General features: G+C 40.1%; 1 protein-coding gene across 1 annotated transcript in view; it reads right to left on the bottom strand.

The window, feature by feature from the left end:
- The window catches only part of smad4b (SMAD family member 4b), a 110196-nt gene that overhangs the window by 69679 nt on the left and 25722 nt on the right, over positions 1-14795 (bottom strand). The window contains exon 2 of the mRNA XM_087990636.1: positions 10663-11100. Within this exon, the coding sequence (XP_087846762.1) occupies positions 10663-10902 (240 nt within the window). The 5' untranslated portion in view covers positions 10903-11100. The remainder of the gene's footprint in view (positions 1-10662; positions 11101-14795) is intronic.

The following is a 14795-nucleotide window of genomic DNA, read 5'->3' on the forward strand; positions in this document are numbered from 1 at the left end:
AGCAGAGTTAAGGAGAATCCCAACGCATTTTATACATAAATTAGAAGCACGAGGGTAGCTAAGGAAAGTGTGGAGCCACTCAAGGGTGAGTGAGGGAGGTTATGCATGGAGCCAGAGGAAATGGGTGTGATCCTTAATGAATACTTTACATCAATATACACCAAAGACAGTGACGCGAGGAATGTTGAGGTAGGAAAAGGTGAGTGAATACTCTCGGTCATGTCAACATAATAAAAGGAGGAAGTGTTGGGTGTCTTGAAATTCATTAAGGTAGACATATCGCTCGGGCCAGACGGGATTTATTCCAAGAAACTGTGGGAGGAAAGGAAAGAAATAGCTATGGCCTTAACAGATTTCTTTGCATCCTCTGTGGTCTCAGGCAAGGTTCCAGGGGACTAGAGAATGGCCAATGTTGTTCCTTTGTTTAAAGGAGGGAAATAAGATAATCCAAGTAATTACAGACTGATGATCCTGACGTCAGTGGTAGGGAAGCTGAAGAAGAACATGAGAGACAAGATTTATGCACATTTGGAAGCAAATGAACTGGTTGCTAACAGGCCACATGGGTTTGTGCAGGGAAGGTCACATGGGTTTGTGCAGGGAAGGTCACATGTCACCAACTTGATTGAGTTTTGAGAGGAGGTGATGAGAATGATGGATGAGGGAAAGGCAGTGGATATTGTCTACATGGACATGTGATAAGGTACCTCATCGCAGACCAGTACAAAACGTTGAGTCTCATGGGATCCGGACTAGATGGATACAAAACTGTCTTGGTCATAAAAGACAGTAAATAGCAGGGGATGGGTGCTTTTTGGAATAGACATTAGGAGCTGATGGTATTCCATAGGGATCGGTGTTGGGACCTTTCTTGTAGGTGACCTGATTAATAAGATTGTAGATGACACCAAAATTGGCAGAGTTGCAAACAGCGAGGAAGATTGTCAAAGGGTATAGCAGGATATAAATAGATTGCAGATTTGTACATAAAAGTGGCAGATGGAGTTTAATGCAGACAAATGTGAAGTAATACATTTTCGAATATCAAATTCAGGTGCGAATTATACAACAAATGGCAGAACCCTTAGGAGCACTGACATATGGAGAGATTGTGTCCACAGATCACAAAGTGGCAACACAGCTAGATAAGATGATCAAGGCGGCATAAAGCATGCTTGCCTTTGTCAGCTGGGCATTGAATGTAAAAAGGTGGCAAGTTATGTTACAGCTATACAAAACTTCAGTTTGGCCACATTTGAACTATGGCTTGCAGTTCTGGTTGCCACATTACTGGAAGGACATGGAGAAGGTTTTTCAGGATGTTGCTTGATCTGGAGGGTTTCAGGTATGAGGAGAGGTTGAATAAACTCAGATTGTTTTCACTGGAAAGACAGAGGGCGAGTACAAAATTATGAGAAGCATACATAGAGTTGATGGTCAGAGGCTTTTTGCTAGGGTGGAAAAGTCGACTTGCACAGGTTCAAGGTGAGAAGTGGAAAGTTCAGGGGAGAAGTGGAAGGAAAATCTTTCACACAGAGGGTGGTAGGTGCCTGGAACACATTGCCAGTGGAGGTGGTGGAAGCAGGAACGTTAGCAATGTTTAAGGTGTATCTAGATACACACATGAACGAGGGTCACAGAGGGACAGAAACTAAGCATGGGTATTAAGTAGCGGGTCTAAATAAGGATTAGAATTGGCGCAGGCTTGGTGGGCTGGAGGGCTTGTTCCTGTGCTGTATTGAATTATATTATGTTGTAACTAAAAACATTGTACTCCACTCTCATGCAGTATAAATGTTGATTTTTGCCCTGAAATTTTTATTCTTGCGAAATGTCCTTATAAGTGCAAGACAAAAGAAAGCTCATCAAAATGTACTTTTTCTCACAAATATTTAAAATCCGGGTATGCTTACTGATGAGATTCTGTTATTTTAATGTCTAGCTCCTGACATTAACCACGTAAAGCCTCTTTCCCTCAACTTGCCCTGGACCATGACGACTGGATTTTTACGTTCCTCTCTACCTCTGAGCAGAAAACTCTGGCATTAGGCAGGCACCACAGTCTTCTGGACTCTCACTCTTGGCTGCAAAGAACTCCTGACATTAAACTATCTTTCTACCCTTCCATTTCTTTTTGCTTCCCCAACTTGAATGGCTTCCTGTGCCATGGTGAAATGGTCAGTTAGCTCATCCACCCTGCTCTCTTAACCTCACTCATCCAATAAGATAATTAATCTCAAATTTGCTGGACAATTGCAAAGGTTGAAGCTCCTGCCAAGGTCCCCTTATCTAACTCACTCACAGTCACATCTTCCTTCCCCAATCAGTGATCAAATCAGAAGACTCTATCCTAAAAGGTGCAATAACTGGGTGGAATGTAGAGCCCAGGTAACTTTCCCCTTCTGTGATGTTTTGCAACGTTTGCAGTTTAGCCTCCGGCTCTAACTCAGAGTCAAAACTGCTCAAGCAGCAAAAACCAGACATGTGTTTGACTGGATCATAATGGCATTCAGGAGCTCCAACTAACCATAAGTATGATACATGGGTGGCACGGTGGCTCAGCGCTTAACCCTGTTGACTCTCAGAGCCAGTGACCCAGATTCGATTCCAGCCTTGGGCATCTGTCTGTGTGGAGTTTGCACATTCTCCTAGGGTCTGCCTCAGTTTCCTCCAGGTGCTCTGCTTTCCTCCCACAGTTCAAAGATGTGCAGGTTAGGTGAATTGGCCATGTTAAATTGCCCATAGTGTTCAAAGATGTGTAAGCTAGGTGCATTACATAGGGGTAAACGTAGGGGAATGGGTCTGGGTGGGATACTCTTTGAAGGGTCAGTGTGGACTTGTTGGGCCAAAGGACCTGTTTCCACACTGTAGGGGTTCTATGAAACTTCTATGATTCTACATAATCTGTCCTGACAACCTAACATATTTTTCTAAATACATCTTAACCTTATCATTTGTTTCTAAACGATTTCAAAACTTAGGAATAGAATAGATAATAAAAATTGATCAGATACTCAGCAAACAGCTAGTTTCTTCCAGGTGTAGTAGAGTAAGAATCAAAATAAGGGAAAAATATTCAAGAAAGCAAAGGAGCAACTCCTCTACTGATTCAACAGTCAGCATACTGTTCAAACAAGTTGTATTCAGCACACAGTCTTACAGCAATGCCTCTATATATTTAACCATATTAAGCTCAGTCTCAGGTGCAGAACAAACAGAAACAAAAACAATAATTGCAGGAAAAACACAGGTCTGATAGCATCAGCAGAGAGAAACCGTTCTTCGGAACTGACCCTGAAACGTTAACGCGGCTTTCTGAAAACATTATGCCAGACTGCTGTGTTTTCCCAGCAATTTCTGTTCTTGTTTCTGATTTCCATAGCGGTTTGATTTTTTTTTGAAAGCAATGAACACGTTTCGTTGATTTTCGTAATTATCAAAATTCAAGTGCACGAGTGCTTGGATATCTGCTTAAACCAAATGAAATTTAGAATACAGTAATTTACAGGTATTAAATGTTAACTGCAAACAAAATTACATTTCCAGAAAGAGATTAGGAACTCCTTTATAAGGGTCTAAGCCTGTGTTAGAGGGCAATACACTCACATGCTTTAAGAATTTGTTGATAGGAAAGAGTGTGGGATGAGATAGGTCTTTTTCTGAAGGGCAGGCAGTTACTAGTGGGTGGCACAAGGATCAGTGCGTAGCCCCCAACTATTCACAAGCATATAAATTGTGTGAAGAAGGGAACCAAATACAACATTTCCAAGTTTGCTGACAACACAAAACTTGGTGGGATTGAGAGTTGAGAGGAGTTAGCAAGGAAACATCAAGGTGATTTAGACAAGCTGAGGGAGTGGGCAAACAAATTGATGCAGTACAATATTGTTAAATATGGAGTTATACATTGTGGTATGAAAAACAAAAGGAAAAGCATGATTTAAATGATGATATATTGGACAGTATGGATGTAAAAACAGATCTGGTTGCCCTTGCACGAATCAAATTAGCCAGGTAGGTACAGTGAACGAATAGGAAGTAAAATTGCTCAACGCGAGAGATTTGAGCTCAGAAATAAGGACATCTTATGCAGTGCCTGGAGAGATCACACCCAAAATACTGAGGGCAGTTTTGGTCTCCCGACCCAAAAAAGAATATATTTGGCAGAGAGGAAGTGCAGAGGAGGTTCACTAGACACTGGAATGCAGAAAAGTTCCATGAGGAGAGATTGATTTGATTGGCCTATATACACTAGAGTTTAGAATATTCGATTTACCTAACATTAAGCAGAGTTTGTCAAGATTCAAAAGAGTAATCATTGTAGGACAATCCTGTCAGATGCACAGACAGGTGATTCTGCAGCCGTGAGTGCAAATTCAGGATCTTATGTTGCATCCCTAGTGCCAGGGTCAAGGATGAATCTCTGGATTATTCCTGGTACCATGTGCTAAAGAGAGTAGGAATAACAAGATAGGACAGATAAATGAATAGATGATGTAGTGAGCAAGGATTCAGATTTTTGGATCATTGGGATCTCTTCTAGGGCAGAAAAGGGACGGGTTTCACCTGAACTGGAAGGGGTCCAATATCCTGGTGGGCATATTTGTTAGTACTATTCAGGAGCCTTTAAACTAGAGGCGACAGGGTGGTGGGAGGATTCTAAATAATAGTGACGATAGATAAATAGATGAGGATGGTTCTGAATTTAAAAAGAGCAAGTTAATTAGAAAAGGCAGACAAGTCAGAGAACAAAGGGTAAATCTGAAGAATTAAACTGAATTATTTCCATACAAAAAGGGTCTTGCAGGGAAGGCTGATGAACTCAGGGCACATATGGGAGCATGTTTCTGTAATGCTCCAGTTCCATGTCTGAGGGAAGGACAGGACTAGCAGCTCAATGTTCTGGGCTTTACATGCTAAAGGAAGGATAGAAAGGGAGGCAAGAGAGAAGGTGTGACGTAGCAGATTGGTGTTTTTGAATAAGGAAAACATCATTACTACATTAAACAGGATATTTCTAAGGGATCTTTGAGTGAAATTATATGGGTGTAAAGCTGAAATAGGAAGGGGATGATTACCTTGATGTGATTGTACTATAGCTCCCCCATGTGCCCCCCCGCCATCCCCCACACAAGTCAGAAGGTGTGGGTTTTAATGGTGAACAATTTTAAAATGTATTCAAGGAAATTTTATTTATCAATATGTAGATGTATTTACCAGAGAAAGAGCAAAAATGGGAAATAAGGCAGGGCAAGTGACTGAAGCGTTAGTGGGGGAGCACTTTGGGACTAGTGATCATAATTCTATTAGTTTTAAAATAGTAATGGAAAATGATAGACCTTGCATACAAGTTAAAGCTCTTAATTGGAGTAAGGCACATTTTAATGGTATGTGACAGGAACTTTCAAAAGTTGACTGGAGTGGACTGTTAGCAAGTAATGGGATGACTGGCAAAAGGGAGATAATGGGTTCAGAGGCATTATGTTCCTGCGAGAGGATACAGCCAGTAAGAGTAAGAAACAATGGATGAATAAAGATATTGGGGCTTTTGTCAAGAATAAGGAGGAGTCATAGATATAGATAATTTAGATCAAGTGAATCTCTCGAAGTGCAGGGGCATTCTTAACAGGAAAATCAGGGCAAAAAGGGGATGAGCGATACCAGATAAAAGTAACCCAAAGAGCAAAAGAGCAACTAGGGAAAGAATAGGGCCTCTTAAAAATCAATGAGGTCATCTGTGTGTGGAACCACAGGAGATGAGAGATACTAAACAAATATTGTGTTAGTTTTTACTGCAGAGAAAGAAAGTAGGCTGGGGAACACGGGGAAATAAAGATCGATGTTTGAAAACAGTCCACATTACAGAACAAGAAGTGCTGGATGTCTTAAAAAAAACTAAGATGGATAAATCTCTGGGGCCTGATCAAGTATACCCCAGAGAAGAAATTACAGGGCCCGAGCAGAGACATTTGTATCATCTACAGCCACTGGTGAGATGGAGGGCAGCTAACATTGTGTCTTTATTTAAGAAAGACTGTAAGGAGAAGCCTGGAAATTATAGACCTTGAAACCTGACATCAGTGGTGGCAAGTTGTTGGGGGAGATTCCGAGACTTAGGATTTACATGTATTTGGAAAGGCAAGGACCGATTACAGATAGTCAGCACTGCTTTGCGCAAGGGAAACTGTCTCACAAATTCAAATTTACTTTGGAGGACATAACCAAAAATATTGATATGGGTAGAGGAGTAAATGTTGCCTATATTGTCTTTAGTAAAGCCTTTGACAAGGTTCTGCATATTAAGACTAATTAGTAAAGATAGATCACATGGGCATCAGCAAGAGCTTGCCAATCAGATACAAAATTGACTTCACAGTAGGAGACAGAGGGTGGTGGTGGTGGGTTGTTTTTTTTCAAGCTGGAGGCCTGTGACCAGTGGTGCTCTGCAGGGATTGGTGCCGGATCCACTTTTATTTGTCATTTATCTCAACAGTTAGGCTGAGAACATATGGGAAAATGGTCAGTAGGTTTGCAGAGGATACCAAAATTGGTAAGACAGTCAAAAGTCAAGGTGGTAATCGAAGATTACAAAGACATCTTTATCAATTGCACCAATGGGCTGAGCATGGAGAGGGAGCTTAACTTGAATAAATGTGAGGTACTCTATTTTGGTAAAATAAACAAGGGCAGGACTGTACAGTTAATGTTAGAGTTCTGGGTAGTGTGGCTCAGGCACCTAGTTCCTTTAAGGTTGGGTCACATGTAAACAGAGTGGTTAGAGAGAGTTTTGCATGCTTGTCTTCATTGCTCAGACCACTGAGTACAGAGTGTGGACATCATGCTGAGGTTGTACAGGACGTTGATGAGGCCACTTTTGGAGTACTGTGTGCAGTCTAGTTGCTCAGCTGTAGGATGGACACTATTAAATTGGAGAAGACTCAGAAAAGATTTACCAGGAATGGAGGGATAAGTTATAAGGAGAGGCCGGGATTTTCTCCACTGGAACGTAGAAGGTTAAGGGCTGACTTTATAAAATGACTAGGAGCATAGATAAGGTGAATAGCAAAAGGTCTTTCCTCCAAGGTGGGGTAGTTCAAAACTAGGGGCATAATTTTAAGGTGCGCGGAGAAATTTTTGAAAGGAGCCTGAGGGGCAACTTTTTAACACAGGGTGGTACATATGTGGAATGAACTGTCAGTAGTGGTAATAGATGCAGGTACAGTCACAACATTTAGAAGACATTTTAATTGGCACAAGGGTCTGTTTCTATTCTGTATGACTTCCCTGGATATGAAGTCTAGGATCAGGGTGCACTCCAGTCTCAAGATATGGGGTAGACCATTTAGTACTGAGAAGATAAAAAAATTTCTTCACTCAAAGGGTAGTGGACTTTGGTAAATTCAAAAGGCCAATTCATTGAATATACTCAAGAAAGAAATTGATACATTTTTTAGATATTAGCGACAAAGGGGATGCCAGGAATATGGCGCTGAGATTCAGCATCAACCTTGATCTTACTGAATGATGGAGCAGCCTCAAAAGAGCCAAATTGCCTACTCCCAGTTACTATGTTTTTATTTACCCAACTACCAACACTATGTTCAACAGCATGCTCATATGAAGATCTACCATAGTCACAGAGTCAACCACCTGCCAGTTCGAATCCCATTTTCCATCCTTGTATGCCTTCGCACAAGCGTACATTTAAATACTATTTCAATTCTGAAGACAGAATGGATAGACTAGTGTTGTTTTCCTTGGAGCAGTGGAGACTGAGGGGGGGACATGAATGAGCTGTATAAAGTTGAGTGGTGTAGACCTTCATCATGCAATCTCTTGCTTTGTTTGTCCTACCCAAGTGTGTCACCTCACAGTTATCCAGATCGAATTCTCTTTGCCAGTGATCAGCTCAACTGACCAACCTATGTCCTCCTGTAATCTAAAGCTACCCAACAATTTACCACCCAACAATTTTCATATCATCCATGAACTTACTGATTAACCCTTCGACATTGATATCTAAATTGTTTATTTATACCACAAACAGCAAGGGCACCTGTGGAACCCAACTGAACATAAGCTTCCAATCGTAAAAGCAACTCTTGACTATCACCCTCTGTTTCCCACAACTCAACTAATCCTGTGTACAATTTGCCAAATTTCCTTGGATCCCATGGGGTCTTGCCTTCATTATCACAGGAGGGACTTTATTAAAAGTCTAGCTGAAATCCAAGTAGACTAGAATGCACTGCTCTCATCTACATATGGTTACCTCCTCAAAAAATTCAAATCAAGGTGATCAGACATAATACCCCTTTAACAAAACTATGCTGACTATTCTTGATTCATCTATGCTTCTTCATGTGCAGATTAATTTTGTCCCTCAGAATTACTTCCAACTGCTTACCGACCACGGAGGTTAGACTGACTGACTTGCATTACTTTATAATGACGGTATCTACTCTTTAGCTTTCACAGCTCTACATGTACTGATCTACATTCTGGGAAAGGACGCTTTCTTTCCACTGTCGCTATCTATTATGAGAACTATCTACCACATTCTCATTTACCCTATGGATTTCTTAAAAGTCAAGTGTTCTGAATATTTAATTGTCAATCCTGATTATTCAGCAATCTGTATCAGTTTATGGTCACAAGATCAAATCTATTGATCTCAGTTTATGCCATGAATTCATCCATCTTCAGAATATATTGTGCATTCAGATATAATGCCTGCAAATACAACTTACTGCGTTCCCTTGATACGGTCTTAGTTGCAACTTCTCTCACACACACACACAGCTAATTTCTCACAGGTCAGCACTCCAATCTTATTGGTCTATAACCTCCAAATTTTAGTCACTATCCACTCACAATGGCTCATACTTAACCCATTATTAAATTTAATTTTTAAAAACTGAAATGTACTTAAATAATTTTGTAGAAAGATGAATTAATTATTTCTTAGCAAACAATACTGGAATTGAAAATAAAATACAAACTTAATTATACTATTGATTAAAAATGTTTGGGTGTTTTTAAAGAATTTAATGCAATGCTTTTTTTTTTTATGTACAACATAATTATATTAAAACTCCATCATGGACATATTCCAACTCTGGTAAAAAAATCTGAAAGTATGTTTTTCAAATACTAAGCATTCCAATTATTTCATTTGGTCTTTTACCAATAGTTTTTTATTTAATTAAAATCTCAAAAAGTTAAATTATGTACACTGTCACACAATGAAAATTACCCATGAATTAACTTATTCAAATAACTGACTAAAGTAGGCCACTCTTCTAGGTGATATTATTATATCTTCATTGGTCAGCTAAGAACTACCTCTTTTAAAAAAGAGGAGTCTTATAATGTAATGGTATAGTTCCGACATCTTGCCAGAAGGTCTGGATTCAAGTCCCACTTCAGGGTGCGATGGGCTTGGAAATGTATCATAAGACATCTGCACAGGTTGATTAAAAACAAAAACAACATCTTTATAAACCTCTTTAAAAACGTGAATTTATGGGTGGCCTTAATAAGCCAGAACTAGGAAAAAGAAAATAGATTCTGTTTAGATCCCAAACTTCAAACAACTGTCTGATCCTCATTTTTTACATGTAATATTATACTCCTGCCTCAAAGATAATTATTAGTTATAAGGTATAAAATACTATTTTTAAGTTAAAGAAAGGAATTATCCCATTTCCTTTTAAAACTTTGGCAAACCTTAAAAATGCTGAATCATTTCATATGGACATCATTTAATTAAACATGTGATCAGAACTTGGGCCAACAAATACCAAGTTACCACATCACACAAAAAGTATACTTGCAAAAGGTCTAAACCCGAATGAAATTATATACCTTTCTAATAGTGTTAACTGCATCTTGGATTCATGACATTCAGAGAAGTTACTAGAATCTATCATTTGAGAAGGAGTGACAAAGCACTTGGAAAAGGTTTGAGTGTGTATAGATTTATAAAGGATAAATGACGTCCAGCTCATATAATTAAATGCTTTAGGGTTAGTTATATTGGATTCTAGAGGTACAGAGTGATATAGTGTTTAAGAAACTATAAACAAAAACATCAGTACATGAAACTTAGACAACATACGATATGGGTTGACAATCAGCAAGAAAGGAGCAGCATGGTGGCTCAGTGGTTAGCACTGTTACCTCACAGCTCTAGGGACCTGACTTCGATTCTATTCTTGGGTGACTGATCGTGTGGACTTTGCACATTCTTCCCATGTGTGCATGGGTTTCCTCCAGGTGCTCCTGTTCCTCCCACAGGCCAAAGATGCACAGATTAGAAGGACTGGCCATGCTAAATTGTCCGATAGCATCCAGGAATGTGCAGGCTAGATGAACTATCCATGGGAAGTAAGGGTAATGGGGACAGTTGTTTTGGCGGGGGGGGGGGGTTTATGGTAAACATTAGGACAAAAGAACCGACCTCAGGAGAACTATTTAACGTGATGGTGGGGAAGCAACAAATGTAACAAATTTTTTCTGCCTCCCTTACTTTTCTGATAATTTAACCACAGAAAAAACATTAAAATTGTAATTATGTCATTTCTTTATTCATTTCGTTCTTCGTTCTACAAAGCTGCTATAAATAGAAAGTTATAAAATAATTTCCCAATTGACATTTACCTGGAGTCTGCCATCTAACGTTCTCTGTATTGTAACACACTTGCTGGGATGAGCTCCATTTGTTGTTATGGCTGTGATCAATGAATCAAGTTCGTCTTTTTTCTCCTTCAGTTTTTTCACCAAACTCTCAATAGCTCTTTTTGCAAAAGTTTCACTTTCTCCACCTTGTCGATGACACATCAAGCTATGCACAATGCTTAGGCATGCATCATTACTAGTTGGAGTGTTGGTGATGGACATGTTGCTGATCTTATATCAGCTTCTCCCCCTTCAATATAAAATCTTTCAGGTCCTCACAGAGTAGAGAAAGGGATCCTTCCAAACCGGCAAGATGTGATGTAAGCGTTCCCGTGTACTAAAAGGCACACCTGATATCTTAATTGCAGTCAGAACTTCAGCAGAAACAAAGTAGTGGCTTTGAACAGTTTCTCAGAGAACCTTTAAAACAAAGCACAGACAGAACATGTAATAAACAAGTATCCCCTTTCAAAAATAACTTACAATTGTGCACAATTATTTTGATTTACTAAGTTCTCGGATACCTGAAATTGAACTTCTGGGAATATTCTGACAGAGACTTCTCAAAAGGTATTCTTTTTTTCTCCTGAAGATAGAACTATATTGAAGTGCAGTTTCAATACCTCCCAGAAAATCAAATTAGTAATCATGGCTGTAAGGGTCAAGAGACCATTTCATTACAGAATATTTCACTGTGAAGGTTAATCCTGCTATCACCTAAGGTTCACACAGTTCATTCACCAACATAAATTAAGTGAGCAGTAATAAGGAAGAAACCTTGGATAGAATTTCTTAATTTGTCTAGATCAAAATAATATTCAACTTACTTGTATCCTAGCTAAAATTGTAAGATATACATGCGAATTCAGAGCAGGACTAAGCCATGCAGCTCATTAAGCCAGCTCCGTCATGCGTTAAAGTTATGATAGATCTCACTGTGGTCTCAACACTATTTTCCTGCCTATCCCAGTATCGTTTTACACCTGTTTAGCAAAGAATGCATCTAATTCAGCCTTAAAACTACTCAATACTCTGCGTTCCAACAACTTTCTAAGGAAGTGTTTCAAAGGTTTACAGCCCTCAAGAAAAAGGAAAATCTCTGCCCATTTCCATCAAAAATGGAAAGTACTTATTTGAAAGCTGTACCCCCTAGTTCTGGTCTCTTATACAAGGGGAAATATATTTTCAGCATCCATCCTATCAAGTCCTCTGAGGAGCTTATGTCTCAATCAAATCATCCCTCATTTTTCTAGACACTTGCACAGCCTCCCCAATGTTTCCTCATCAAATAACTTTACTATCTTAGTAAGTTTCACACTAAGAAAAGTGAGATCACAATTGAAGGAAGACAGCATGAGTAAATAGTCTAGAGACTTTGGAGGCAGCACAGAATTCACTGCATAGGGCAAGAGGTACTTCTTGCTGCTTTTTTAGTTCATAGCTTGTAAGAGTTTTTTAAAATTGTAGGATAAATTGGAGCCCAGGATCAGAGCCCAGCACAAAAAAAGTGACATCACTAGACAACCACAAGTTCATTGACTGGTAACAGTTGCTAATTTGACTACAAGGGTTACTTTCAAATTGAAGGTAAAAGGCGAGAAATATTTACAGATTAAAAACAAAAAGATCAGTAGGACCTTTTAAGAACACAAATTCAGAACTAAGCAAATAAAATGGAGATGGAGATGGAGATGCAGGACCAAGCAACATGTAGCATTTGCCTAATGTGGTGAGCTGGTGGACCGCACTGTGGTTCATAGTGACCACATCTGTCACAAGTGTTGGTTGATTGAGGAACTCCGGCTCACAGTTGACAAGCTAGAGTCTGAGATTCAATCGTTATGACACAGAGGTGGAGAGTTACATGGTGACTATTTCAGGAGGCAGTCACACCCTTGGATTAACTCACTCAAATTCAGCCAATAGTCTGGAACAGGAGGGTGTGACAACCAGTGAGGCAGATAGTGGTTCTGATGAGGGTAGGAGTGTAGCGAGAGACTAAATTAAAAAGCAGATCCAAACAAGGTAATAAGCTCCAGATTACTACCTGAAAGCACACAGGGTCAACTAGACTAAAAAGTAAACGAGTGGCTCAAGGATAGGCGTGGGAGCAACACGTTTGAATTCATGGAATATTGGCACCAGTACCAATAGACAATAGGTGCAGGAGTAGGCCATTCTGCCCTTCGAGCCTGCACCACCATTCATTATGATCATGGCTGATCATCCTCAATCAGTATCCTGTTCCTGCCTTATCCCCATAACCCTTGATTCCACTATCCTTGAGAGCTCTATCCAACTCTTTCTTAAACTAATCCAGAGACAGGGCCTCCACTGCCTTCTGGGGCAGAGCATTCCACATACCCACCACTCTCTGCGTGAAGACGTTTCTCCTCATCTCTGTCCTAAATGGCCTACCCCTTATTTTTAAGCCGTGTCCTCTGGTTCGGGACTCCCCATCAGTGCAATCCTTTAATAATCTTATACGTCTCAATCAGATCCCCTCTCAGTCTTCTAAACTCAAGGGTATACAAGCCCAGTTGCTCCAATCTTTCAACATAAGATAGCCCTGCCATTCCAGGAATTGACCTCGTGAACCTACGCTGCACTCCCTCAATAGCCAGAATGTCTTTCCTCAAATTTGGAGACCAGAACTGCTCACTATATTCCAGGTGCGGTCTCACCAGGGCCCTGTACAGCTGCAGAAGAACCTCTTTGCTTCTATACTCAATCCCTCGTTATGAAGGCCAGCATGCTATTAGCTTTCGTCACTACCTGCTATACCTGCATGCTTGCCTTCATTGACTGGTGTACAAGAACACCCAGATCTCTTTGTACTGCCCCTTTACCTAACTTGACTCCATTTAGATAGTAATCTGCCTTCCTGTTCTTGCCAAAGTGGATAACCATACATTTATCCACATTAAACTGCATCTGCCATGCATCTGTCCACTCACCTAATCTGTCCAGGTCACCCTGTAATCTCCTAACATCCTCCTCACATTTCACCCTGCCACCCAGCTTTGTATTATCAGCAAATGTATTAATGTTACTATTAATACCATCTTCTATATCATTAATATATATATTGTAAAAAGCTGCGGTCCCAGCACTGATCCCTGTGGTACACCACTGGTCACCGCCTGCCATTCTGAAAGGGAGCCGTTTATCACTATTCTTTGTTTCCTGTCAGCCAAGCAATTTTCAATCCAAGTCAGTACTTTGCCCCCAATACCATGCGCCCTAAGTTTGCTCACTAACCTTCTATGTGGGACTTTATCAAAGGCTTTCTGAAAGTCCAGGTACACTACATCCACTGGATATCCCTTATCCATCTTCAGAGTTACATCCTCAAAAAATTCCAGAAGATTAGTCAAGCATGATTTCCCCTTCATAAATCCATGCTGACTCTGACCTATCCTGTTACTGCTTTCCAGATGTGTCGTAATTTCATCCTTTATAATTGTCTCCAGCATCTTTCCCACCACTGAGGTCAGATTAACTGGTCTATAATTTTCTGCTTTCTCTCTTGCTCCTTTCTTAAAAAGTAGTACAGCATTAGCCACCCTCCAATCCGCAGGAACTGATCCCGAATCTATCGAACTCTGGAAAATAATCACCAACGCATCCACGATTTCCCGAGCCACCTCCTTCAGTACCCTGGGATGTAGACCATCAGGCCCCGGGGACTTATCAGCCTTCAGATCTAATAGTCTCTCCAACACCAATTCCTGGCAAATATAAATTCCCTTCAGTTCAGGTCCTTCAGCCACTGTTACCTCTGGGAGATTGCTTGCGTCTTCCCCAGTGAACACAGATCTGAAGTACCAATTCAAATCTTCTGCCATTTCTTTGTTCCCCGTAATATATTCCCCTGTTTCTGTCTTCAAGGGCCCAATTTTAGCCTTAACCATTTTTTTCCCTTTCACATACCTAAAAAAGCTTTTATTATCCTCCTTTATATTTTTGGCCAGTTTTTCTCATTTTTTCTCTGCGTATTTCCTTCTTAGTAATCCTCTGTTGTTCTTTAAAAGCTTCCCAGTCCACCATTTTCCCACTCATCTTTGTTACGTTATATTTTTTCTCTTTTGACTTTATATGTTTCTTAACTTCCC

Source organism: Chiloscyllium plagiosum, unplaced genomic scaffold (genome assembly GCF_037043375.1).
Source record: "Chiloscyllium plagiosum isolate Xiang-an unplaced genomic scaffold, Cpla_swu_hap1 HiC_scaffold_1, whole genome shotgun sequence".
Lineage (NCBI taxonomy): Eukaryota > Metazoa > Chordata > Chondrichthyes > Orectolobiformes > Hemiscylliidae > Chiloscyllium > Chiloscyllium plagiosum.